Source organism: Podarcis gaigeae (genome assembly GCF_964106915.1).
Source record: "Podarcis gaigeae genome assembly, chromosome: 8".
NCBI classification, from domain to species: domain Eukaryota; kingdom Metazoa; phylum Chordata; class Lepidosauria; order Squamata; family Lacertidae; genus Podarcis; species Podarcis gaigeae.
Genome location: NC_139684.1, coordinates 62306739 through 62334549, shown reverse-complemented (window position 1 = coordinate 62334549; position 27811 = coordinate 62306739). Strand labels below are relative to the sequence as shown.

Below are 27811 nucleotides of genomic sequence, written 5' to 3'. Positions count from 1 at the left end.
CTTTGCAGTTCCGGGAGGAGTGCAGAGAGTGTTCATACGACACACTAATGTGGACACCGTTTGGAAAGCTCTGCTTTACATGTAGACACGATAGAATTGCCACATGCCACAACCAAGACACATATGCAGGTTGTGATCTTGAACTCACAGAATCCTTGAGTTATTTCATTTATTCTTAGTAGTCCACCCGCCATACTTTCATGGCATTTACAATGGCCCTGTGAACACATTTGGAAATTATTGCCTTGTGGCAAGCATGGGTGATCTGTGGCCTTCCACATGTTGTTGGACTCCCAGGTCTCAGCAAGCAAAGCATACAGCTCAACAAACAACGCAGAACAGACAGACACAAATGTCCAGTGTTTGGCTTTTATTGAGACACAATTTTCTTCCTTTCATATAACTTATCTAGTTAAAATATTCATCTCCATATAGTTACCACAAAAAAGTAAAATAGAAAACTGTTATTTACAGCTGTGGGAAACAAAAGACAAATGCAATTCAGCATTACCTTTTCCTTGTAGTATGCAAAAAAAAAGAAGAAGAAGAAGAAGAAGAAGAAGAAGAAGAAGAAGAAGAAGAAGAAGAAGAAGAAAGGGGAGGAAGGGCACTTTCATTCAATTCCTTTGCATGTAGAATAGCTCTGAAAATTGTACCCATTTTAAAATGTGTGGGAAGCCCAAAGAAGAATCAGAATTGGAGTCATTTTACTCTGCACGAGATTGTTTGTGTATCACCCAGGCACTGAAAAGCTTTAAAAAAATGCTTTTTAAGCCAAACTGATCTAGCATCTGGCTGGAGAAAAAGCCCACCTGTAAAATAGAGGGATATGACAATGTGCTAGTTCATTCTCCATTGGGTCCGCTTTTCCTATTTGAGAAAATTTGTTCCAGTATCACTGAGCTAGACGTCACAGTATTTGCACTGCAACTTTCATTGGACAATGCCACCTAACTAGTCCGTAATACTGATAAGACAGCTGAAGTCTCAGATTAGACACAAAGGGTGGAATATACTCGATGGCTCAGTTTCAGTGGTGGAATACACCCAATGGCATAGCTGATAGCAGCAGCAAGTATCATCCAGACACTCATCTCTACCAACAAGATGGCAATAGCAACAACCAGAAATTAAGGGGCAAACCCTGATCTCAGAGAACTAGCCCACCCAACTGCCCATTTTCCAGTCAAGCAAGCCTGATATCACATCATTCCGGTCCAGTGGCTGCCACAGTCACCGCCCCCTGCCATAACTTATTGTGTTGTACACTATGGAGCTTTCTCCTACACCAGGGCTGTTGCAGACAAATGATATCACACACTGCAAGGTGGGAGGGGCTACAGCCAGCTGACCATTTCAAATACACAATTCCTCAGATGCTTACTTGGTTAGTAAAAAGAGGGAAACCACCCACGTTTCCTTTACTCTTTGTGGCTAACAGAAGGGATATTTTCCAGGGTCAAATGTTCTTTCCTCAGTGATTGATAATTCTTCAATTTCCCCCCCATTCACACTACCGATCCCAATTATTACAAGGAGAAAATACATTAAGTACAACAGTTGGCAGAAGATTTATCTATATAATAAACTAAATTAATACAGCAAAATGAAGTACAGCAAAAAGCAAAAAGGAGCATGATTTTCTTTTCTTTTTTTCAACATCACAACACACCTTGAAATGCTACACGATGTCATTAAAGCTTCCGCGGAACTTTAATCAGCTCCAAACAGCATGAGAGAGACCAAGAGTCCCGTTTTCGAATACCATCATCATTAAAATTTTCATGTGTGTGTATGTATGTGTGCATGTGTATAAAACTGGAACTTTGAGGGACATTGGGGTGCTTTTTTCAGCTTGAAGAGAACATCAAGAAGGTTTTCAAACCCTGCATGGCACACAGTTCATAGGTCCCATCGAGCCCCAAGCATTGAGGAATTAGCAGCAGGGTTTTTTAAAGGTAAGCAGGCCTTCTTCAGCTGCTGCAATTCGGTTAACACCACCGAGTGTCAGTCAAACTGTGGAACATCCTTGCAAGGCCTGAGTTTAGAAGAGCGAGGCTGAAAAACCACTGAAGAAAGAGATTCCCATCTTCCACTTTCACGTGATCAGGAAAGGGCTAGGCTCCTTCATAAACCCCCTAGCCAAACTTCATGCAGCCTTGGCAACCAGAAAAACACACCGTCAAGTCTCCCAAAACTGATTCAGACCTGCCCTACCAACAACCCCCATCACCATCAGCATAAATAATAGTTAAAGCCTGTGCTCCCTCCAGCTGCTGAAAAAGCAGGCCCCCAAAAGTACAGATGCCTCAAACTCCTCAGACAGACAAGAAAGATGTAACTCCCAGTGGATTTTCTCCCTTGGCCTCTTGCATGGGGAAAATGCAGGTCCAGATTCTACTCAGTTGCACAAGCTGCCGCTTCAAGGTAGACAAAACACCTGCATCTTTTGCCTGGAGCTCCTTCTAAGATTAGGTGCCGTCCAAGATTCTTGGGCGAAAGAAGTTTCATCATCTTCCCATCTAGAAGCTCAATGTGAAAACGAAGACAGGCTGTAAAGCTACTCCATGCATCTCTCCCAAAGTTCCTTGCAGGGAACTGATTAAAGTGCCAGTTGTTGTCATCATTATTTTTTTAAAAAAGTCAGAAAACAGTCTGACCAAAAACTGGAAGTGGGTTTTAGAACAACACCCCCAAACCCACCAAGAGAGGTGTTAGGAGCAGGGACACAAAACCTTAAACATCACTATTCATTTTTTAAAATAAATTTGGCTTTCAAAAGCAGAGATCAGTCTCCAGTTCATCAGACTGCTTTAAATTTAGATTTCTGCAACCTGCCATTTGCTCTCCCCTCCTGAGGCTCCTCCTCTCAGATCCTGTGCTGTTTTTCCTATGAGTTTAAAAGGGAGAGGAAGAAGTGGAAGAGCTTTATCATGTGTTTTTTGCCAAATGAAGAGAAGGGAGAAATGGCAGGGGCAGGGACTGTTTTGTGTCCATATGTAGAAAGGCCTAATCAACACATATCTGGCATGAGAGTTTTAGGGATAAGAGGGAAAATGGGGATTTAAGAATTGAGGGGATAAGAACGTGCTGCACGAGGGATGATTTGATAGAGGGCTGGCAAAACCATGGGGTGGATCTAGGGCTCTGGGATTCCAAATGGGGTTTGAGAAGCAGCAGTGGCTGCCACAGTCACAAGTAAAGGCCTTTGTTCGTAACAGTACCAGCAAAAAAGAACTCTCCAAACTGGATGCTAGGAGAGATCAAGATCCATACACATTGGGACTGAGAAAAGAACACTGTAGGTAGAGGAAGAAGGTATTCCTTTCCATTCTGGAGTTCAGAGAAAGAGACTGAAGGAAGAGCAACAGTTTGTGGACCTTCTTATCTCAGCAAGTGCCAAGACTTCACATTTTAAAAAACGCTGGGTGAACAGACCAGGTTGTAGGAGCAGAGGAAGGAACTGGAGGGCTGCTTTGAACAATACTGTGCTGTTGGTCTTAAAATTGGGCTTGGGGGGGAGTCTTAGCCACCCCAACCCCTCCCTGTTTTCCCATTAAGCACTGCTTCCATCAAAAGAGGAGGAGAATAATTCCCTTCTCGCTCAGGCATGGGTGTCTTTATCTCCGAGAAAATCGGTTCTTGAACTCTTTAATCGTCTTCGCCATCATAGGTGCAATCTCTGAAACAACACAATAAAGACAGAGAGAAAAGGAAAGTTGAGACCATCTAGTGCAAGAATGTGCTTGATCGGATTCCAGTTAGTGCCTCTGGAATACAGAACCCCCAAATTTATGTTTAAAGTAAGATTCTAGCCCTTTAAATCAAGATGTCCTACAGCTCCAGCATTGTTCCCGGGCTGTATTACAATGTCTACCAACAGCTACGAGCTCAAGCAGAGCATAACCCCTAGAGAAAGCTGCATTCCCACATTTGCCTTACTTACTCTTCACAGGAGGCTTCCTGGAGTCATAGCCAGCAGAGGAGGCACTGCCCAGGGACGGCCCCGAGTGGCCGCTGCTAGTGCTGGGTCCATCATAGGACTGTTCCTCTTCTGTGTGAACAGTGCTGGTTTTAGCTGGCGTGAAGTACACTGGTTTGATCCTAGACAGAGAGAAAAGACACAAGGTTGCTCTGTGTGCACCCAAGAAATCACACTGCCGCCGGAATAAGTGAGGCAATTTCAATCACTCTGAGTTTAAGCTGACAAAATGTAGACAGGAAGGTGTCAGTTTAGAACCAGGGAGAGTGGAAGCTTTCTTTTTCTCAGCCTAACATCCCTCACAGGGAGGTTGCAAGGATTTTTTTTAAAACCAGACTAACAATGAATGGAAGAGAAGATATTATAGCACCACTGCTAAATCTGACCCATCTTAAGCAATCTTCTCCAACCTAGTACCCTCCAGATGTTTTGTAATACAACTCCAATCAGCCCCAGCCATCATACTTTTTATGTGAAAGCAACTGCTAGACAAAAAAAACAATCAAAACTGTACACTTCAGCCTCACGGACGCTTGCTCCCTCTCCCTACAAATTGTCTCTTGTTAGTCTGGGCCCTGCTAGGCTCAAGGAATCATCAGCTTCTGCAAACACCAGAACAGCCACAATGGGCCAAAATGGAGAAGAGGAATGAAAAGTACACATCTTGTAAGCTGCTTGGAACTTTTCCTGAATCATAGTGACAATGGCACCTTAAGAACAAGGAAGAGCCCTGCTGGATCCGGGAATAGCAGTCATCTTGCCCAGCATTCTGTTTGCACAGTGGCCAACCCAAAGCCCTAAAACAGGACCTGAGGGCAACAGCAACACTTCCCACTTGTGATTCTTTGGCAATCAGAACCCAGTACGGTTAAAAGACAACGCCATACCCAGTAAGATGCTAAGGAGAACCAGAACGGCATCTTAGCGAATGTGGAATTGTAACTTTATTGGACTGTATAGGGAAAATGCTGGAATGTGTCAAAGTGAGCTGCCAGAAACCCACTGGTTGATAAAGTGCAAATCGGGAATTAGATTAGATCACCAAATTAACACCCCCAAGTTCTCTCCTCCTCAACATTACACAAAAAAAGTGACTATGTAGTTTCAGACTCACTTGATTTTCTCTGGGACTGCAGCTCCTCCAGTCCCAAATTTTGCTTGCCGTCTCAGCACATCCCGGGGCGGCTTGGCCACTGAATTGACAAAAGCCATCTTGGCTACTCTGCCTAAAAGGGTGAGCAAATGGAGAAGGATCAGGTTAAACAAAAAGCGCTTTTCCTTGCAAAACCCATATATCCCCCCCCCCCCCCGCTCATGGAGCAGGGGGAGGCTTTCTCCCAACATCAAGCAGATGGCTTGCATCCTCTCTGATGAAAGCTTCCTCCTGCTGCACCTTTTCCTGCATGAAATTCCAGAATGATCCCAGTGATAGCATCTTCCCTCTGACAACATGCAATACACATACAGGCCATTTCACTGCTAACCACCAAGAGCAACTCAAGCATGCATGATTAGATTCACAGTCTTTTAGGACAGGGGGCACCTAATATCTAGGACATGGCTACGGCCTCTTTAAAAGAATCAACTCTGGGAAATATTCAGCAGTCAAAGTCCCCCCCCCCCCCCATCACTAGTGGCAACACTGGAGATAGGAAAAAGTTATTTCTTTGGAAATCTGCCTTCCAAAGAAGGCAGATTAAAGCAGGGGTCAGCAAGGTTTACCCTGCCTGGGATCCCTCCGTAGGCTGGATCACATGAGCGCACGGACTCACGATTTCCGGCATCTGCGTCTGCAGACGTGATTTCCAGTGCCGTGGAAGCAAGTCCCTGTGCCATGCTGTGCTGGTTTAGCGCAGCACGTGGGGACTCGCTGAGCAAGCAGCTCAGTTCTGGGGTGGCTCGTGGGCCGGTTAAACGTCCCCTGGATTAAAGCAACAGGGGCCCCAATCCCAGATGGAGTGCACCAACCCTACTCTGTAGAACAAGGTAGTGCTGCCAACATTTCTGCTGGCTATTGTAGTCGTTCCTTGATTTGTAGATGTAAGCAGGCAATAATATTTCACTCCATGCCGTTAGAAGCTTCTTGCTTTAAAAAGATACAAGAGAGAGCCAGAGCACTTTGCTATTAGTTAATAACCTTGGAGAGTCAGCTATGAAAGGGCTATAGGACAGATTCTCATTTCCTAAAACGGAGCCAAAATCTTCAGATAACTCATGTTATCATGGATAGCCATGCCTCTGAAGGAGCTTTGACTCAAGACACAAAAATACTTCCAAAATGGTCATATCTTGTTTGTCCTTTTTCTTCTGCCTTTAACAAAGGCACAAGGAAGCTAAATGAATGAAGATCCCATTAGGGCTGCCATATGTCTGGAATTTCCTCGTAAACAGCGCCTAGGCAGAAATCGCTTAAATGTCCTGGAAAATGTGGACATACGACAACCCATGTCGGAAGTGTAGGTTTTGGCAAAGTTCCTTAAAAATAGCTCAAAACTTCATTATTTTTTGAGATTTTGTAAAAAAAATCTGTCTGGATTTTCACTTTTTGAAATATAGCAACCCTACATTACACATCAGACTGGTGCTGACTCTCTTTTCAGCACCTGCTGAATACTTTCCTTTTTAAACAAACCTTTTATGTGAAGATTTTTACTCCAGTGTGTACCTGTACTGGATTAAAAACTGTGTTTATATATGAAATTGTTTAAATCATTTTTTTTATGTATGAAATGATTTTATATAGGTTTTACTAGTTGACTTTTTAGAATTGCTAAATCATTTAAATATGTTTCTCAGGAAACCATTCACAAATGAAAGTAAATAAGCCAGATTTTCCTTCTCATTGTTTCCAGACTTGATGCTAAATTTCTGTCCACCTAAGCTACTACTGCTGAAGTCAAAAGGGCAGGACTATTTTTAATTTTTTTTTAAAGTTGGCCGTTCTCATCCACACTTCCTTTCAGTTTCATAAGCAAATGGCTAGCATTTCCCCCTCAAATCCCAGGCCTTCACATTCTACCTTTGGGTTTATTGGCATGAGCCGACTGGATGTTTTTGGTCAACATCAGCAGCCGCTGCTCTCGGGCATCGTGCAGGCGCAAGTACATCTCCCGCCACGACTCAAACTCCTCTGGCTTCTCCTTCTTGAAGTCGCGAAGGCAGTGATTGTGCCACAACTGATCTGTGTCCTCGATTAAAACCTGCAGGCCATGAGCAGAGAAAAGGCTTGAGCCCAGCAAATGGGAAAGACAGAAGGCAAAACATTGGACAAACACCGCGGGGGATTAAATTAATTCTCTACACATACACTTGGAACTGCTTTTCTAAAGGCAGAGCTCTCTGCACTGCTCTTGAGAGACCACTTGTACCACCTGCCTCCTGGTTGTCTGGGGAGGCTGCATTTCATTCCCCCTTGGAGCATAAATTAAAGGGCTCTCGAGTGTGTTTTTTCGCTCTCCAAAAACATGTGACACCTCTCTCTTTTTTCACCTCTGTTTATACCCCCGAGGCTCATTTAGAGCAGCAACAGCTGCTGACCAACCTGCGCTGCTCTAACCAAGATCTAATTCCCTCTACTGAGCACAACTCAGAATGAAAAACGCAGCATCCGCTCCATCACCGTCTAGGGAACCCTAATCCAGCTGAGCTCTAAGAGATTCTGCCTTGTGGGAAGGTAGCAAAATCCACATGTACTATGAAAGCAGCCCACCCCAAACTAATGCCTTCCTGATGCTTTGGGTTACAATTTCTACCAGCCCCATCCAGCACTGCAAGCAGTCAGGGATGGTGGTAGTGGCACTCCAAAATGTCTGGAGGGCACCAGATTGGGGAAAGTTGTATTAAGGTTTCTCATCAAAACACAACCGGTATGACATTTAACAAAGTGCTTGCTGCCTTAAGGAGGAAACACACATGCACACTGGATAAATCTGTGCTGCCTTTTTTTAAAGCCATCAACAAAGGGGGAAAAACCAAGAGGCTGATCGCTTTTGTAATTCAAAATCTGAATTAGGAAGCCTAAACAGCTAGAACTTCAAGTTTCACATCAGAATTTGATCTTGGTGCCAGAAATGCTGGCCAGCATCCCCCAACTTTAAAGCTATGAGTTACGAACTAAAATGTTACTATTAAACACAGATGTAGCTCAACTGACCCTTTTCCTGAAAAGCAATCAGGCTCATTGTATTCAATACTGGACATAAACGTTAAGTAGTTAATGATTTACACCCTTAGTAAGGTTGGTAAAGCAAGGGAAGGTGTGTCTTTGGCGTAAGTCAGATAATTTTCATACGGGTGAAATAAGTTGCATCCTGTCCAACTAGGACACCACTTTGGCCAATGTTGAGCAAACACAACATAATGATTAAGAGCAGCCTTCTGGCTCCAGCTGAGGACGGAAACGGCAGCTAGATTTATAGCTCAGTAGTTTTTAAGCCTTTAAATTTAGTTTTAAACTTAGTTTTGCCTTTTTAAACAGTTTTAAACCAAACTATTTTTGCATGTTGGAAAAGCAGCAGACAAGACTGTGGCTAACTGCAATTAACAGCGTTTATGTTTTGTCAGCTTTCCTGTGGGAGCGTCAGATGAGTAAGCATTTTATAGATAAGACACAACAGCTGCCCTATCAAACTTGACCATGGAGCACGTCGATACTAAAGGAGGGAGACCCGACATCCTCTCTCCCTTACCCCATGGGAAAGGATTTGCTCTCCCTTCTCAGCTCCAAGGCCGCCTTTCCTGAGAGGGTGGCTGGGAACCCAGGCACAGAACGCTGTGAGCAGCCTTCTTCAACCTGGTAACCCACATGTTACCACACTAAAACTCCAAAAATCCCTGACCATTAGAGTGCTGGCTAGAACTGATGGAGTTGGAAGTCCAGGTCTTCTGGAGTACAGCAGGTTGGGGAAGGCTGGGGAGTGTCAGAGGGGGCCTGGGAAGACCTGGGTTCAAATCCCTTACTAAGTAATCATCAGTCTAACCTACCTCACCGGATTGTTGTGAGGTCAAAATGGGAGGGGGGAGAGAAGTGAGCCACTTACGTTGGCCTGAGCTTATTGGAAGAAAGACCCAGATAAATGGAAGAACTCATCATGCTAATATTAAAGGTAAAGGTACCCCTGCCAGTCTTGACAGACTCTAGGGTTGTGCGCTCATCTCACTCTAGAGGCCGGGAGCCAGCGCTGTCCGCAGACACTTCCGGGTCACAAGGGTGACAAGCTGCATCTGGCGAGCCCGCGCAGCACACGGAACGCCGTTTACCTTCCCGCTAGTAAGCGGTCCCTATTTATCTACTTGCAACCGGAGGTGCTTTCGAACTGCTAGGTTGGCAGGCGCTGGGACTGAGCGACGGGAGCGCACCCCGCCGCGGGGATTCGAACCGCCAACCTTTCGATCGGCAAGTCCTAGGTGCTGAGGCTTTTACCCACAGCGCCACCCGCGTCCCTCATGCTAATATTAGTATATACTAATATTGGTGGGGAGGGATGGAAGCCCCTCATAAAAACGACCAGTGAGAAATGAGCATGCTCTGTGGCATGGAATGCTGACTCTGCAAGTTTGGCTGAAGGAGAAAGGAATATCCTACAGATGGACATGACTTAGAAGAAGAAGAAGAAGAAGAAGAAGAAGAGTTTGGATTTGATATCCCGCCTTTCACTCCCTTTAAGGAGTCTCAAAGCGGCCAACAGTCTCCTTTCCCTTCCTCCCCCACAACAAACACTCTGTGAGGTGAGTGGGGCTGAGAGACTTCAAAGAAGCATGACTGGCCCAAGGTCACCCAGCAGCTGCATGTGGAGGAGCAGAGACGCGAACCCGGTTCCCCAGATTATGAGACTACCGCTCTTAACCACTACACCACTTACTGGCCAGCACCTGAACAGGAACATTCTGTGCTGCAAAAATTCGTTGCAGATCCCAGGAAACAAATCCAGGATACAAAACTACACAGAGAGGAAGGAACAGTCTTGTTTCCTAATGCATGGGACAACCAGGGGCAGGTTCAAGTCACCCTTTTGTGCCCCCAATGTAAGTAAATGGGGCTGCCTTTCATTACTGCAGAAGGCAGTAAAGCACTGGCAGCTGGGGGCACGGCTGAATAAGGAAGTGGAAGCTAGTGCCTATTGGGACCAATAGGGCAGAAGGCAGAGAGAACAGCAGGTGAAGCCAGAGCCAAGTGATTCTTGTTTTGTCTACATCTTCCTCCCTGCTGAGCTCTATAAGGGCAACATTGAGGCTAAGGAGAAGGAAGCTGACAGCTAGTGCTACCCTAGACTGGTTGCAAGTAAGAAGATAAGCAAGTGGGGGCTGGATGAGGGCAGGCAGAGGCTGATGGGGCAGCGTGACACTTCCCCTAATGGACCAGCCTCCACACTAATCGCAGCCAGTAATGGAACAGCAGCAGCAACAGATGCAAACACTTCTTGCCCCCGACTCTCCCACACCATCTCATAACACTCACGTGATTGCAGTCCTCAATGCGGTACAGTTGCTCCGGGGTGCATCTCTCCAAGACAGGCTCCAGCACAGAGAAAGGGACACCACCTACTTCATAGATTGCTGTAAGAGAGAAGGCGACCCATCAGATCCACGAAAACGCCCCCAAAAGCAGTCAACGACCCAACTGATTTGACTCGCTGTAGAGCACAGGCCACTGTAGCACCTTCTGAAACTCAGGGAGGTGTCAGAATGCCACAGCTATTGTGCTGGCTGGGAGCTGTATTCCAAAACATCTGAAGGGCTGACAAAGGCAGAAATAGATCATAACAAATGTTCCCCGCAGGCCATTACCCAGCTGGGGAGGGGGCAGTAAGCAGAAGGAAGACCTAGACTGCTTTGAACTTAAACCAGTCACGGAGCCCATTGGTGGCAACCGACAAATATGTAGAAAGGGGTGCTTGAAACTGGCGTAGAGGGGCACACACATCAGGAGTGTTTACCGGGAGAGTGGGGTGTGAATATTCTCCCAGTGGGGCTTTGAGAGACCATATAAGGAAGGGTTTGAGGAAGGCAAAGCAGGAGGATAACAAAGAAAGTGAACAAAAAAAGGCCATGGAGAGAAGCAGCAGCAGCAAACGTCCTACTCTTACTTCAAACCACTATTTAGCACAGGGATGGGGAACCAATAGGCCTCCAGGTGTTGTTATAGACTCCCAATTCCCAACAAGCATCAAGGATGATGGGAATTGTAGTCCATCAACATCTGAAGGACCACAAGTTCCCCATCACTGAATGAGCAGGAGGATCTTGACACAGAGGCAGGCGGTGGCGGGGGGGGGGGGGGGAGTGGGAGCCAGAGCAGCAGGCAGAGAGAACTTCCAATAAATAAAGTGAAAGTTGCTGTTGGTCATGACTCTATGAATACAAATAAGGACGTTCCTGTAGCCTTGCATGTCTCTAGTGAAAGCCACATATGCCTGGCATTGACAATTTAGAGTGGCTGCTACGGCAAGCCAATAGGAGCACAGGAAACCGCTTTAGATTGAGTCAGAACAGATCTGGGAGCCCAGGGTTCATATCCCCACTTCTCCATGAAGCTCACTGGGTGACCTCAGGCCAGTCACTTACTCTCAGCCTAACCTACCCCACAAGGTTGTTGTGAGGATAAAGGAGGGAGGGAGTTGCTATGCACACTACATTGAGCTCCTTGCAGGAAAGCTGGGATAAATAAATGAAATATATATGCTGTATATATTGCCTACCCTGACAGAGGGTCCCCAGCATTTGAGCCAGGAAATAAACATGGTTACATTGAGGTGGGGCAGAAGGAAGTCAAGGGTGAGGAGCTGTGGAGAAGGCCTAAGCAGCCCTCCCCTCCCCCACTAGAAATACTCAGCCAACATGGGGAACCAGAAATGGCAGTTTTTCTCAGCCAGCCAGAGGCCCCAACCTCCTCCCTGCAAAACCCACCCCTTTATGTTAAAGGAGCCCAGCTGGCAAATACTCACAGTCAATATTATTGCTGAGTACCCTGATGCATTGCTCATACAGAGACATCATCTTTGGGAGGTAGGCAGTCTTTGAGCCTGAGTACACCTGCATCTTGGAATTCAGCCTGCGTCCTGTGAAGCCAGCCTCGTCTTCCTCTGTGGGTGAGGACAGGACTGAGGGACAGGAGGAAAGTGAGATAAAAGCAGAGAAACAAGTCACTGTCAGTTCTCAGGATCCAGTACAGAGTTTAGGTAAATACAATGCAAAGCTCAGATGGCTTGCTGAGTCCTTCCCAAGAAGGCCTGCTGCCTCATTGCAGAAGGTCAACGATCTGCCTTAGATACCACTCCATCTCCAGCCCTGGTCCAAAAGCTGCCACTGGGAAGCTGACAGCTCCTGAATCAGGAACCCAGCTATGCTGATGAACCTGGAAGATTCCACATAGCAATCGCCATGATTTATTACAGGGATGGGAAACCAGTGGTGTTCTAGATGTCAGTAGACTGCATTTCCCATCAGCCTCTGCTGGCATGGTCAGCGGTCTGGAATTATGGGAGCTGCAATGCAGCAACATCTGGAGGGCCACTGGTTTTCTAGGAGTCGACAGACCTATCATCCATTAGTTTGTCTAGTTCTTTTTTAATAGACATGGCTCCCATAACATGACAATGAACTGTTTTTAATAGTAATTCACTTTAAATTGATGGAACACATGCCATTCTGATCCCAAGATGTGGTTTATAAGTTCTCTTAATTACTATTATTATTACTACATAACTGTGAATTATTATTATCCTATGATTTCAGAGTCTTGGTGTGAAGAACATACAAAGCTGCCTCATACTCAGTGCTAGATTGGCAGTGACTCTCTGGCATTTCAGAAAAGAGTCTTTTCCAAGCCCTACCTGAAGATGCCACAGATTGAATCTAGAACCTTCTGCATTTAAAGCAGATTCTCTACCACCGAGCTCCAGCCCTTCTTCCACTAATATCATAATGACTAAAATGACTGAGAAGCAAAGAGCTTTTGAATGATGGTTCTCTATACCAGGCAACCAAAAGCAACACAGAAAACAAGGAGCATGCTGCATGGCAAAATACTGACAGAAGTGGAAATAAACCTCACATGAACTGAATCACGGATCAATGAAGTGAAATCCATGCCTGCATTTCAAAGCCAAACAGAGGTCAAGAATTGATCTCCAAGCATGTTCAGAGGGGCATACCTTTTCCACAAGATCCTAATGACTTAAACTTTGAGTACATCTATTTCTCAATCCAGCAGGCATATCGGAGGGCTAAGGTCCAAGGTACCTGAGTGCACCTTTCCCTAATGCATCACGGGTAGTGAACATGTGGCACTCCAGATGCTGCGAGACTTCAACCTTCATCACCCCCAGCCAGTTTATGGGAGCTAGGAATCCAACATCTGGAGTGCCACACATTCTCCACCCCTACTGTACATTAAGATCTTCACATGACACCATTCTCTACACCCTTTGAGAGCAAGTCGGGGCAGTGCCTTTCCAGCAGTGGCACCCAGGTGTGAAACCTCCTTCCCCAGGAGGACTGCATGCTGAGCTCTTTAGAAGCCTTGGGGGAAGAGCTATGGTGCATTTCTATTCCAAAGCCTTTGGAAGGTAAGATTCCTCCAATAATCTCTATATTGGGTATTTTCAGCACCTGCTTTTTACATTCTGATAGGGGTTTCGTTGTTGATGGTTTTAAAAGAATGGAGCTGTCCCACTAGTCTTAGAAAGGATTTTCTCAAGCAGATTCCATCCTGTTCTTAGCTCAGAAGTTACCTTTCCTTTTTGGCTGGGGAAGGGGCATCGATTCAATTGTAGGAAGAGGGCGGTAGTTGGCCTGGATTGGGGGCAAGGGGATGTCAGGAAGCGTTGGCACCACGTCAATGATCATCTGGAATAGAGGAGAAAATAAAGTGTTTAAGCTAAGGCAGCTCTGCAAAATAAAGTTCATGAAAGTGTTGCTAATCCACAAGAATATTTACTAGCCTTTCTTCTCACACATAGTCATTGGTGGCCCATGGATGTCCTGAAGGAAGACAGCTGGTGGGCAGGAGTGGCGAGAGAGCAAACACTTGTCTGCCTGGTTGCCTAATGGCAGTTCTCTCTGCCCTCCAAACAGAAGCAACCATACTGAATCAGACCACTGGTCCATTTAGCTCAGTATTGTCTACACTGACTGGCAGCAGCCTGTAAAGGGTGTGGCCGGAGGGAGGGTTCCAAGGCCAGATTTGGCCCTGAGGCTCCCCACCCTTGGTCTATACTAACTTATCACCAGCTCTTCAGAGTCTCAGACATAAGGGGTATTTTTCTTTACATCACCTACTACTCGATCCATTTAATTGGAGATGCCAGGAACTGAACTAGGGATTCCCAGCATGCAAAGGACATTCACTACCAGTGACCTAGGATCACCTCCCTTCCGCCACTAGAAAGGAGAGCAAATACAATGACATGCACTTAGTCTTCTTTTCAGTTCAAGTTGAGGCCAAAGAGAGTTGCTTGTTTATTTCCAATATTTATATACCTGCTAATGACTACAGTCCTCTGAGTGGTTTACAAGTAAAAATTATAAACATAAAATACAGTATGAAAAGAAAATCTAACACGGAATAAAACCAGCAACAGAGATTGTCATCAGTGCAACACGTATTTTAAAATAAAAATGCAGTAAAATGTTTTGTTTGAAATTTTCTTCAAAGGAAAGATACAGCAAGTCCTACCCAGACATGTATTTCCCTGCCAGTGCTGCCACTCAAGGGGATCTCGCGGGAGGCATTTTTATTCCACAGTGCTCTGCCCAGCCCCCATGACCTTATGCCATGCCACTTCATGCACTCCATACACCTGAAGCCATCGCTGTTAGGCAGTGTCCATTTTATTTCATTGCCCAACAGGTTGGCTTGCTCTGGTCTCTGTGGATTAGTGCCTGGAGAATATAGCGGCCCCAAGAATACAGAAGTTAAGCAAGCTTTACACAATGTTGATGAGCCATTTTCAGGGTGAGGGAGGTGGCACTGTGCAGGCAGGGCCGGGGAATCTATGGCCTTCCAGATGTTGTTCGACCACAACTCTCATCATCCTTGCCGTTGGCTATGTTTCCTGGGGCTGCTGAGAATTGTAATTCAGCAACATCTGGAGGGCCAAAGGTTCCCCATACATGCAATTATCCACTAACCATGGATCATCATTACATGTGAATAAGTCTGGGATGAAGACAAGGCAGATCCCATTTCCATGGATAGTCTTCCTTATTCTCATAGCACTGTTCCATGAAGAAGTTCTATCCTCCTTCTGATTTACTAAAGCTAGCTTGCCCCTCAGTGTGCTGAAGCTAGATCAGGTACCAAACTGTATTTCCTAAGCAGAGAGCAGTTCTTTCTCATTAATTCAGAATTTGGGGAGTTCAGAATCCACAGGAGCAAAACAGAGAGCAAGATGCCCTGAGGCATTGAGGAGCAGAGGTGTCACAAGCCCTGCACCACTTGCAATTATGCTGCAAAGGAGAAATCAAATCTCCAACAGTTGCTTTTTAGTAAGTTTATCAGAGGCTGGAGTCACCAAGAAGACATAGGGAACTTAGGGAGCTGCTTTATACTGAGTCAGACCAATGACCATGGGCCTATCTAGCTTGGCATTGTCTACACTGACCGGCAGCGACTATCCAGAGTCCCAGGCAAGAGTCCTTCTTCGCCCTACTTAGAGGTGCTGAGGATTGAACCCAGGACCTTCTGGGTTCAAGGCAAAAGCTCTGCCAATGAGCTGAGGCTGCTCCCACAGCTAAATAGAAATAAAAAGAGGCGAGCTACACCTTTTAATAAAACATCAAGAATAAAGTAAAATACAGCCTCTGATAAGTGTGAAAATGTTCAAGATGTAATTGCACTGCACTGCTTCCTCCCACATTGTTTTTGCTGCATTTGCAGCACCGGTACCTCTCTGGGGTGCAAGCCTGGGCAGTATGTATGGAGGTCCTGGGCTGCCCAGAAGGTGCTAGACCACAAAGATAAGAGAGACCATATTTCACAAACAGATGGAGCCCATGCAGAACCACCCCAAGATAAATGGTCTCCCCTCTCCTCCTCATAAATAAGGTGAGGGAGACTGTCTCTGCACAAGTCTCGTTGAAATGAACAGCAGCACCCTAGAATGCTACTCCAGTTCCCTTGCATCCCAGAGAACTTCCTCCAGAGCTGCCATGCCATGAGGCAGGTCCACCTCTTTGCTGCCTTTGTGGATGCTCTCTACCTGCCATCTCCCCTTTCCTTATTGTAAAAGGCACTTAGGAGCAAGTGAACCCTCAAGGGGAGAAGGCGCAATGTATCCCCAAAACATCGCACTCACCTTTTTCGCTTTGGAAGCCCCCGACTGCTTCTTCTCGCTGGCCTGCTTGTGTGTCTTCCTGCTCGTGTCAGAGCTCTTGGTGCTGGACTTGGAACCGTTCTGCTTGCCGTGCCCTTTGTCTTTGTCTGGGACAGGAGCCGTGGGCTTCACCACGTTCTTCTTCTTCTTCTTCTGCGGCTGGTCATAACTCAGGTAGGACTCAAAGGACATCTTCGGCTTCTCGTACTCATCCTCTGCGTCTCCCTCCCCATCGTTTGGAGGAGAGAAGTTGGCTGGTCTCTTGTTTGACTCGGAGGCCCTGGCTTTGCCCTCCAAGTTCTTGGAGCTGCCCGAAACCTTCTTCTCCTTGCTCTTGGAGGGATCGCCCTCTGGCTTGCGCTTCTCCCGATCTCCAGGCAAGGCCTCCAGGCTGCCCAGCTTCACCTTCTCTGGCTTGACTCTCTCAGAGTCCTGGTGCTTTTGCTTCCTCAAGTGGTTGTCCAGCGTTTCCTCCAAGTCCACGTGTGGCTTCTCCTTCTTGCTACTGCTGCCGCCTTCTCTCTTCTTCTCTCGCTTGGTGCCGTCCAAGGCCTTCAGCCTCTCCTTGCTGCCCCCCACCATAGAAGAGTCTCGCAGAGGCTCTTTGGAGGAAGCCTTTAGCAGCCTCTCCGGGCTAAAAGCAGGCCCTTTCTCCTCCCCCTTGGCCTCCAGCCGCAGCTTTTCCTTGTGAGAAGACTTGTGCTCTTTGCTGCGACCCAAGCTGGCTTTCTCCTGGGAGTCACTGAAGCTCCTACTCTGGCTTCCCTCTTGCCTGTCCTGAAAGCCATGGCCCTTATTGGACTTCCGATTAAGGGACTTCTGCTCCCTTTCCTGGTCCTCAGCTCTACAGAGGTCCATGTACAGGTCCTGAGGGCTATCACTAGGCTCGGGCGAGGCCGCATGTCCATAGTCAGAGCATTCCTGATCGGAGGAGAGAGCCGGGGACTCTCTGCCCCACGTCCTGTCCTCTGGAACACCATAGCTCAACGTCTCATGGGCTTTTTCGGGCTCATAATATCTCTTGGGCTTTTTTGCCCCATTGTCTGGCTCGTACGACTGGCTGCAGGAAGGCTGGTAAGCCTCTGTGTAATCCTGGTCAACCTCTTCATCCTCTTTGGGGGAAGGTTCCCGTTGCCGTTTCCTAGAGATGCTTCGGTCATAGCTGTGCTCTACAGGTTCGAGGTTATGTCTTTGCAAAATAGAAAAGGAAAGAAGTAGTAGATCAGAAAAACCTGACATCAAAGCATTAAGTTACTTCTGAGGTTGGCCCCCCTCCCTTTACTGAGGTAGAAAAAGAATCCAGCCAAGACTGTTGACTTCAGTGCCTCTGTGACAAGGGTGGGGAACCTCCAGCCCTCCAAGCACCGCTAGAGTAAGACTCCCATCAGCCCCAGCCAACATAGCCAAGGGTGATGGGAGTTGCAGTCCAACAGCTTTGGGAATGCCAGAGGCTCCCCATTCCAGTTCTACAATAGACAGAATGCTGGAGATTTTTTTCGACGCCAAGTTTCTAGTCCTTATGGCTGAAGATGGAGCTTGCACATTTCCACGTGTGTCTATAAAATATCCCTGCACTCAAGAAGTACAACGTATCTCTTCCTTCACCTTGACAGTCCCTTATTTACTTTCTCACATGCCAACAGTCCAAGTACAGACTATGTCGTTTGAGATAATGCAGAAGAAGACAAAATGCAAGTGAACATGTTTGCTTAAACTGGTGTTCTACAGTCATCATTCAAAAGAGCCCAAAAAAAATGGCACCCAGGTTCCATGATCACATACAATGCACAGGAAAAGGCAACACAGATGGTGCAACTCTCTGGGGTTTGAGTTACAGTTACAGTCTCACTCTCACAAACTTAGTCACTGCCCTCCTTGAGCATAAGGGAGGGGAGGTCAGTCAACTTTGCCTTTGTTTCCAGCAGTTCTCAGTGCCTGTTCTTTGTCCAGCAGCAGCAGCTAGGCCAGTAATTCTTACTGCTAGGAGAAAGCGGTCAACGAGCCACGATAAAAATAAAAATAGTAATTAAAGACTCCAAGGAGCCCAAAGGGGCCATCACATGGAAGAAGTTTCCTGCTGCTATCTCTACATGAAAATGCCCATGCCAACTCTCAGCCAGTCTCTCCTGGAGGTGGGCTATTCCTGCTGTGACCCAATTCTGGACTGGGAACAACAGATTATTTGACTGCACACAATGCAGATTCAACAGATTACATGGCCTCTGAGGAAGATGCCTACTATCCCTCTGGGTAAGTCTCATATAGCTATGCAGCATCACTTAGAGGTGGACAATTCTGCTGCCTGCCTCTAGAATGGGTGCAATTGGACCATTCAAGCATTCCTGGTGGGGAGATACAACCCACTGTGTCCTTCTAATCAGGAGACATGCCCAGATCACCAATTCCTGCAGAAATACTAGTAACGGGAGGGTTGTTCTTCTGAGGGAAGGTATCCATTAAAAAATATTTTATAGCCTGCCTTCCAACTAAAAGCATATTTGCACTGAAGTTCTCTAAAAGCTTTCCTGTAAGAGTGGATTGTACGTTTCACTACAATGCCTGCAAGGAATTATATGAATGATCAAAAGGGAGAGAAACACCAGAGTGGACAAACTATTCATGGTGTTGGGGAAATGGACAGAGAGACATTTCTCTCTCCCAGTCTCCCGGTTCTAGAACCCAGGGCCATGCAGAGGAGCCAAATGTTGGAAGAGTCAGGACAGGCAAAAGGAAGTACTTCTTCACACAGCACAAAGTTAGAAGTATGGAATTCACTACCATAAGATGTAGTGGGGGCCAACTCGAATGGTTTTAAAAAGCATTCAGACAAATTCATTGAGGATAAAGCTGTCGGTCGCTATGAACAACCCTCCAGTATTGAAGGCACTATGCTTCTGACATTTCTGGAAAGTTGAAGGGTGGATTGCACTTGGGTTCTTCTTGCAGTCTTCCCATAGGCACCTGATTGGCCACCGCAAAAACAGGATGCTGTGCTAGAGTGGCCTAATCCAACAGGCCCCTTCTAACCTTCGTAATGCTTACAAGGCAGATCAGAGATGAACCAGAATCCCCTGTGCTATGGAACAAAGGAAGCTGCCTTGTACCAAGTTCATATTGTCACTACACAGAACGGGTGATAATCAAGCAGTAGACCCATGGAAATTAATAAACCTAAGTTAGTCATGCCTATTAATTTCTATGAGTCTACTTTGAGTAGGACTAACATTGGCTATAACCCAAAGTTAGCACCTCTCCAGGGTTTCCAATAGAGAAGCTCCTTTCCCAGTGCTACCCGGAGATGTTAGAGATTGAGCCAGGAAACTCTACACCCCAAGAATGTGCTGTACCACCAAGTACCCCAAAAAAGCAGGGATTCCTGGACTCTATCCCACACTGCTATAGGCTTGCTTACTTGGTCCCTACCTGGTCAGCCACAATCAATGCAAGAAATGTGGGAATCTTTCAAATTATTCTGAGGTATGAAATGACTTCAGCTGATGAATTACAAGTCCCCAGATGTCATCTGGTATAAAAGGTAATCAAAGAACAGAATTAGGGGATGTCTGGCTTACCGTTCCACTTCCTGTGGGACTGGCACTAGCTTTTTCCACCTTGCCACCAAATTCTTGGCAAACTCTCCAACCTGTTCGTGTTTCCGTAAACCGTTCACAGTTTTCCCCACTCCAGTCTCCTGCAGAAGGGATACAGAAAACCTCAAGTTTTGACCATCATTGATTGCCAATGTGTATTTCTTTTAGGTTTGTGTATATCCAGTCTCATCCTGGCAGGTAACATGTCCAATCCCCCCAAGTACATAAAATAAAGCTCGTTTATTTTTACCCCACCTTTCACTCTCCAAAGGGAGCCCAAAACAGTTAAATTAAAAACATCAGAACACAACCAAATAAAAAACCCACTAAAAATAAAATATGAAAGAATCCTTTGCTTGGTTCTCAATTTGGGAGAAATTACTGGGTTTTTGTGAGAATCCTTGAGATTAGGAATGATGCTAAGGGTCAGACAAAAAGCCACCGGAGCTCATTTTGGCTTCCACCTGTTTAATCCTAAAGTGGTTCATACCCTCAGTGATGCACTGCATATCTGGGAATAAGAAGTGCTGTTATCAAAAGAGGTCTTACCAGAAGGATATCAACCGTAATAGGCAACTCTGAAAGCCGCTTCAAACTCTTCATCAGCTGCAGAGACAAAAATGAAAAGGGAATGAGGTGTCCGCCAATCAAAGGGAGTTCCGTTTGGCAGCAGCAAAGCAGGAAGGGCACAAGAAAACAAATCCATCCAGCTTCTATGATGGCAGCCACACAGAGGGAAATTAAGTCATGCTGATGAAGAAGAGTACTCACACCTTTTGTGGGCAAACGATGCAGAACAAGGAATCCTGAAGATTCAGCAAAAGGCAGCCCCATTGCAGCTCTCCTATCATTTGAATTACTGGAGCACAGGAAGCTTCCTAGCACCTCATAAGGCAGGTGCCACTCTGACTTTAACCCTCCACTGCTGTGGCTTGTCTGCAAAGGCAGCATGGCCAGGACCAGAAGCTGGCAGAGTCAAGGAGTTACCAACACCAGACCTGTTTAGGTGGCCCAGATGCTGCAGCTAGTGCAAAATACAGCTGCTAAGCTGGTGGCAAGGACCATGTGCCACTGGTCCCAAATGCACTGCACAGCCTGCCCAGGAGCTACCTGGCCCAATTCAAGATGTCTGTACTAGCATGCAAAGCCCCAACTGGCTGAGGACCCAGGTACCTAAAAGAGCACCTTCCCACAATATCAACCATCTCGGAGCCGATGATTGGCAGTTGTGACCTTGGTGGCAGTATCACCATTAGATGCTGCCCGGTTGCCACTGACTCGTGACAGGGCCTTTTCGGTGGTGGTTCTCCAATTTGTGGAATGCCCCCCCCCCCCCGGTGAGGCATGCCCATCTCCCCGCATTATTAAGTTTCAGGAAAAGTTTGAGTGTATTCCTGTTTAAGCAGGCATCTGATGGCTGAAAAATACTGTTCTTGGCAACCTTGAAATTGTTAGCCATGAGGACATGCAACTATTTAAAAAATGTTTTTCTATGCTCTTATTTATTTATTTAATCCACCTTCTACCACAAGGTCCCAGGAAAGGTAGCAACAATAAATTAATACAAATAAAAATTAATTAAGAGTTACAGCTGTAAAACAAGAAAAGTGGGGGGGGGGGCCCAGTTCCATATGTATAGAACATTAAAAAAAATTCCACATGTAAAAACAGTTCCAATGTGGTCATAGGCTAGGATAAAGATCTCCACTTAAAAGAGTTGCTGAAAGAAGAATGTCTTCAGTAGGCGCCAAAAAGTCAACATAGTCGGTGCCTGTCTTAGTATGTATTGGAAGGAATTCTATCATGCTCAATGGACCTCCTAATAAGACAGTATCCACAGGAGGCCCTCTCCTGCAGAACCCAGTGGTCGGTTGGGTGCAGAAGGGGTGAGACTATCTTTCAGGCACCCTGGTCCCAAGCTGTACAGGGCTTTGCACACTAGTACCTTGAAATTAAGCTTGCTGGCAAACTGGCAGCCAGAGCAATTCTTTCAGCAGCAGTGAAACACGGTGGTGATAGCTTGCCCCAAATAGTCAACTTGCCAATTTCTGCACCAGCTGCAGCTTCTGGGCCAACCTCAAGGACAGTATGCATTGCTGATGGAGTCTCTGACGGGTTGTTTCTTTTTTTACTTATCTTTAAGTGTGTTGTTTTACAGCTTTGTTTGCCGCCATGGGCTGCTTTTGGAGTAAGAGTGAGATGATAGATAGATAGATGATAGATAGATAGATAGATAGATAGATAGATAGATAGGAGACCTACTGAGGGTTGCACCATCTTGAATCAAGCACATCAAGCACTATCTATCATGGATGCATTTGCTGTGGCTCCTGCATTGCAGCGGGTTAGGCTAGATGACCCTCGTGTCCCTCCTCACTCTACACTTCTATGATTTTATGACTCAAACTGTGTGATGCCTAGTAAGGTCAGTAACCTCAATGGGCTACTCTGAGGAAGACTAACACTGTATACAATGCCACGAATATATTCTATTTATGCCCCACCAACCACTAATAATTTCCATGCAATCTTTGAAGGCAATCCCATGCAGTAGTCTAACCTGAAGGTTACCGTAGAATGGATAACTGAAGCCAGGCTATTTTTGCCCAGCTAAGGCTGCTGGGGGGCAGGGATTGAACCTGGGGTGTCCTGCAGGAAAGGCAGATGCTCTGCTTCCCTTCCCCAAAGGCAAGGCTCCTGTATTTATAACAATTGTGGAGCAGAGGGAATTCTTCCAAGGGGAGAGTGCCTTTTCGTGGGTGAAAAAGCAGCATCTATCCAAATCTCTTGTTTTACACAACTGTTTTGAGAAAAATTCCGCCCACCTCCTTCCCATCTGCCAAGTCTAAAAACAAAAGGGAGACGTGGCCTCAAAGGTGCAGAGTCTCATTTGGGCCAATGTGGCACTGCTCTTTCTTCAGCAAGGGGGTTGTAAGTTATGTTCACAGTAGACCCATGGAAATTAATGTGTTAGCCATGTCCATTATTTGCAATGGATCTACTCCGAGTCGGACCAACACTGGTTACAATCTGAAGATATTTTAACAGGATAATTGTACAAACTCGCTTACTGAATGGATCTAAACTACAAAGGGAGCCCATCCAATTGTCTTGTCATTTGTTCTTTTATTGCAGTTTTGTTTATAGATGGTCTAGAGAAGAGCTGCACGAGTTAAAATGTGCCGTGCCAAATTATTTACTCTGGGTGCAGCCAGATATCTGCTCCTTCTCTCTCCTGCAGCTGGTCAACCTCTCTCTCTCTCTGCCTCTCTTCAGAAAGAAGACCAAACTAACAAAGCAAAAAAGAAAACATTGCTGTTGCCACTAGTGCACGCTATCTTTGTTTAAGGGAAGGGCCTGGCTCAGTGGGAGAACATCCGCTTTGCACACAGAACATTCCCCAGTATCTCCAGGTAGAAGGGGGAGAGACTCCCTGCCTGAAACCAAAGCTCGATGGACCAGTGGTCTGACTTCATATACAGTGGTGCCCCGCAAGACGAACACCTCGCAAGACGAAAAAGCCGCTAGACGAAAGGGTTTTCCGTTTTGGAGGCGCTTCGCAAAACGAATTTCCCTATGGGGTTGCTTCGCAAGACGAAAAAAATCTTGCATCCCCCCGCGGGTTTTTTCCGCTTTTTTCGCCCTTTTCTTAAGCCGCTAAGCCGCTTATCAGCTGTTCCGCTGATAAGCCGCTTAACAGCTGGTCGCTGGAAGCCGCTTGACAGCTGTAGCGCTAATCCACTAAGCTGTCAATGGGCTTGCTTCGCAAGACGAAAAAACCGCTAGACGAAGAGAATCGCGGAACGAATTCTTTTCGTCTAGCGAGGCACCACTGTAAGTCAACTTCCTATCTTCCCCTTTACAGCCCCCTTGGCTAAAGCCAGAGCACTACCTCTTCCGGAAACCAGTCTGGAAGCAAAAGACCAGAGTCAGGCAAAATGTTTCACAAGCCGTAAAGAACTTCTGCAACTCAGATCACTGAGCGACATTTTCTGAGCCATCCACATACACAAATGCACTTGCCCAACCCTGGATTAGAGGCTCAATGGCAAAATTTCAGTTAGAGATCAAACTCCTTTCAGACTTTGACTGGCCAAAGAACACCCATCTCCGGGGTCTTCAGTCCTTTTTGCCACCTTGCCACTTCAGCCTTCAGCCTTTCGCCCAAAAGAGAAATCCACATCTTTGAAAACTGTCTGGAAGCAAAAATAAAACTACAAACTGTGTAATCATTTATGCTAAGCCCAAAATTAGAGTTTCAGTTACGCAAAATCTGGTAGAGTGAAGAATAAAGGCATACAAACAGCTTATTTAAAAAGAAAAGTATGAGAATAAAGTATGGGTGGGGATTTAATACAGATGAAACAACAACAAAAGAGCAATAGAAAAGAGGATTTATAGCAGGGGTGGTCTTCCAGATGTTTTTGGACTACAACTCCCATCAGCCCTGATCACCAACTAAGGGCTGGTGTGAGTTCTATTCCAACAACACTTCCACTTCCCTGGGTTTTATAAAACATGCAAAATCCCTATCTCCTGGACAACAGACATAAAGCCTCATGGGGCAGGGGGAGGAGAGGCAAGGGTCTGCTTGAGGTGTTAGCATTTGAGAGGAAGGAGAAAGAGTGCCCTCCTGCCCCTTTTTCCTCATGTGTCATAAGCCTGAGGGCAGTGAACCACTTACTACTGGTTTTTCTAACTGCTCTGGAAGTCTTATTGGCTAAAAGGCAAAGAAGAAATTATTTCAATAAAATCCCCACCTGGGAGCCTCAGGACCATGTAGTTCAGCACAGTGTTCTTCAAACTTTGGTCCCAAGATATTGTACTAAAACTCCCATCATTCTTGCCCATTGACTAAGCTAGCCAGGGATGACGAGAGTTGTAATGTCTGGAGACCCAAGATTGTTCAACACTGATCTACATGAGTATGTAAGTCCCTTTCTTTCTAAATTGCAGTCCTCTCACCTTGATGATTTATGAAGACTCAACTAGAAAAACTGTTGCAAGAATAAAATCAAGTTTTTGCTAAAAGCAGCAAAATTATTTGATTTTGCTTTTCCAGTGGAAATTCTTCCCAAGAAGCTTATATTACTGGTTTCTGGACTTTGCCCTAGACAAAGCTCACAGAATTTTTCAGATGAAGGGTGAACACAGACAGTCCTTTTACCAAGTGGTATCAGCTATCACGGTACACATGCTGCCATATGGCACAACTAGTTGCCTGTATGACAAGACCTTGGCCAAACATCTGCACCTATTCAGAAAGTCAACAAAACAGGAAAAGGCACACACTCCTTAGCATTTGCCTGGATATTACAGACCACCCTGATGTCTCACATGGTAACAGGTACACTATGATAAGTTGCCATTTTGGACGATCGGTACCCACCCCCTAATGAGTAGGTCTAGGACCTTCACATTTTTATTTAAGCAGAAGCCAATATTTTATAGGGCAGACACCAGATTCTAGCTGTGCATAACATTTCCCACCGCCTCTCACAAATACACAGAGCAGATGATACAAAAAGCATACTTGTGGACATGCAGATTAATAAGAATTAAGCTGGGGGTGTGCGTTGGAACTCTCCTTTTCACACCTATGAATTTCTTTTTTATAAATTGTTGCAAGAACCAGGCACTTTTAAAAAAATAACATTTTACATATAAATCAAAAAGCATTTTTGACCTGGTTTGAAACCCCAAGCCTATAGTACTGTAGTTCCCAAAATTCCCAAGGAGCAGGGCCATCTGATTTTAAGGAATCTCTAGGTAAAAATGTAACTCACATTGCTAAGCAAACCTAAAACCCATAAAATACAGGAAGCACTTCTAGATACAAAGTTGATTTCACTTCGTGGTTTGATGCTGTGCACCAGAGATGTGGTGCTTTCCCCCTAGCACTTAATGTGCTCCAGTACATGGAGTGCAATGCATCTGATCTCTCCCGTAACCTTATTTTAAATCAGTTCAATGCAAAGACATGATGAGGTATTCAGCAGACACCAAAGTTATATTGATTTGCCAGAATAACCCTCTTTTATGAGTCCAGTAAAAAGAAATCCAGCCCTTTCCTCTAAATTATTCACAGAGTCACTCACCATATCCCATGCCTGCCCCCCCCCCCACTTTACATCCCCAATCAGCACATAATGAAAATCACTTAGCTTAGCTTAGTTGCCTCTTTGCACACTTTAACCATTTTGGGGGTGCATGTAAACATGATGGTTAAAATCAGTGTTTTTTTCTTTAAAAATGTTTAGGGGTACTCTCATTTTCCTACTCATATTGAAATACTGCCCCTCAATGAAGCCAAACTTAGATTCACAAAATGTTTAGGGATAAGCGTTTCCCTGCGTCCCCCCAGGAAAAAAGCACTGTTTAAAATTAATAGGGATATATTCTCCTTTTTGGTCAGCACACCTAAAGTAGTTGCAACTACAAAATCAAAGGGTGGTTATAATTCCACATTTGTGCAGAGGGGTTTATAAAATTTTGAGGACTGCCTTGCTTCAGATATCTCCAGCAACCCGCTCCATGTGGGGGTAAACCCAACAACCTCCCCGCTTTCTTCTTTACACTGCACATATGATGATTTTATTTGACAGATCGACCCTTTCATAGCGACAACCCCGCACACCATTCATCAGCACACACTGAAAAGGGGGTTCAAGGAACACACTGGAAACGGGGCTTGAGAACGGAGCCCTCCTTGCAACCACCCCGGTTCAGAGTTCAACCAGGGTGTCGTGGGGCGGCGCGGGGAGGGGGGAGGCGTAAAATAACCTAAGACACGTTAAGGTACATGCCCTTGGAAACAGAGCTCTGCTGACTGCCACCCCACTTCGGAAAAAGAGACGTTGGATCTCCTGGTCTTTCCATCCTCCCGGTGTGAAAAAGTCCAAGCCTGCCCCAAATTCATAATTTGAGTAGGGGGTGGGATCCTTTACTCCAGATCACCTGGATCCATACTAGGGAGCCACCCCGCCACATCCCACCAACCTCCTCCGAGTCGCCCCCCCACCTCCTTCTCAAGGACCCCTCCCCAGTTCTCGTCTCCTTTGCTGTGTGGCCCTTACAAGCGGGGCCCCCTCTTTGTCCACCCAGTTAGCCAGAGTTCCCCAAACCACTCGGCTACCAGAGGACGCACCCGCCACCTTTGCTTCGCCCTCCCCTTCAGGGGGTCCTTTACCTTCTTGGGCTCCGAACTGCCCGTGAGCCGCGACTGCAGCTTCCCTACAACTTCTAGCACCGACTCCGCCATTTTTACTGCTGGCGAGGCCTCTCCTCGGCGGAAGTGGCTGCTGCTTCACCGTCTACCCAGGAGGACTCGGGGCTTCCCTCCTTCCGAACCTTTACTCCCTCGCTTCCTTTTTTTTTCGCGCCGCCATGTTTGCTCCGGGCAAAAAAAGAAGACGGTGGTCAAAAGAAGGGCCAGTAAGCCATTCTCTTCCATAGGTCGGCTCCGCCATCTTAGAAGCTGGCAAGTTGCTTCGAAACCGAGAAAGGTAGAGAGGGACAAAAATCGCCATCTCGGATCAGGGCGAAGCTCGAAAAACAGCTGAAGGGATAACGGGTTGGAACCCTCTCATCTTGGAGAAGGGCAAGAAGTTTCCTTGCTGAGGTGCAGCCGCCATCTTGCGTGCTGGCAAGAACCTACTCTCCTCATATGTTCTAAGCCTGGAGTCGGTCGCTGAGGTTTTTCGTGCCTTTTCACATAGTATGAACACACCAGGATTTCAGCTTTACTGAATAAATAGCTCAAATAAGGAAATTACTATAAAAGATACTTTTAATGGGGTGGTGTTTTGTTTTAAAAGTCTTTTTTTCCACTGCAATTTGTGGGAAATGCTTCCAGGAATCTCCATCTGTTATCAACTGAGAATTTGTTGCATATCAGCCTTTTCTCCATCCTAATCCATTCTTGG

General features: G+C 46.0%; 1 protein-coding gene across 2 annotated transcripts; it reads right to left on the bottom strand.

The window, feature by feature from the left end:
• Positions 1 to 355: 355 nt before the first annotated feature.
• ELOA (elongin A) lies at positions 356 to 27220 on the bottom strand. 2 transcript variants are annotated; one of them, XM_083751714.1, is made up of 11 exons: positions 27076 to 27220; positions 20436 to 20492; positions 19869 to 19987; positions 16279 to 17485; positions 13714 to 13828; positions 11926 to 12081; positions 10440 to 10537; positions 7002 to 7182; positions 5097 to 5208; positions 3947 to 4104; positions 356 to 3682 (listed from the first exon to the last, which is right to left on the bottom strand). In XM_083751714.1, the coding sequence occupies exons 1-11, from the start codon at positions 27145 to 27147 to the stop codon at positions 3621 to 3623; spliced, it is 2337 nt and encodes a 778-aa protein (XP_083607840.1). In that variant the 5' UTR covers positions 27148 to 27220; the 3' UTR covers positions 356 to 3620. The 2 variants fall into 2 exon arrangements, 1 of the variants encoding a protein (XP_083607840.1); XR_014567297.1 differs by lacking the exons at positions 356 to 3682; positions 3947 to 4104; positions 5097 to 5208 and adding an exon at positions 9432 to 9578 and having other exon boundaries at positions 7002 to 9075; positions 9840 to 10537; positions 27076 to 27218.
• Between the last annotated feature and the right edge of the window lie 591 nt (positions 27221 to 27811).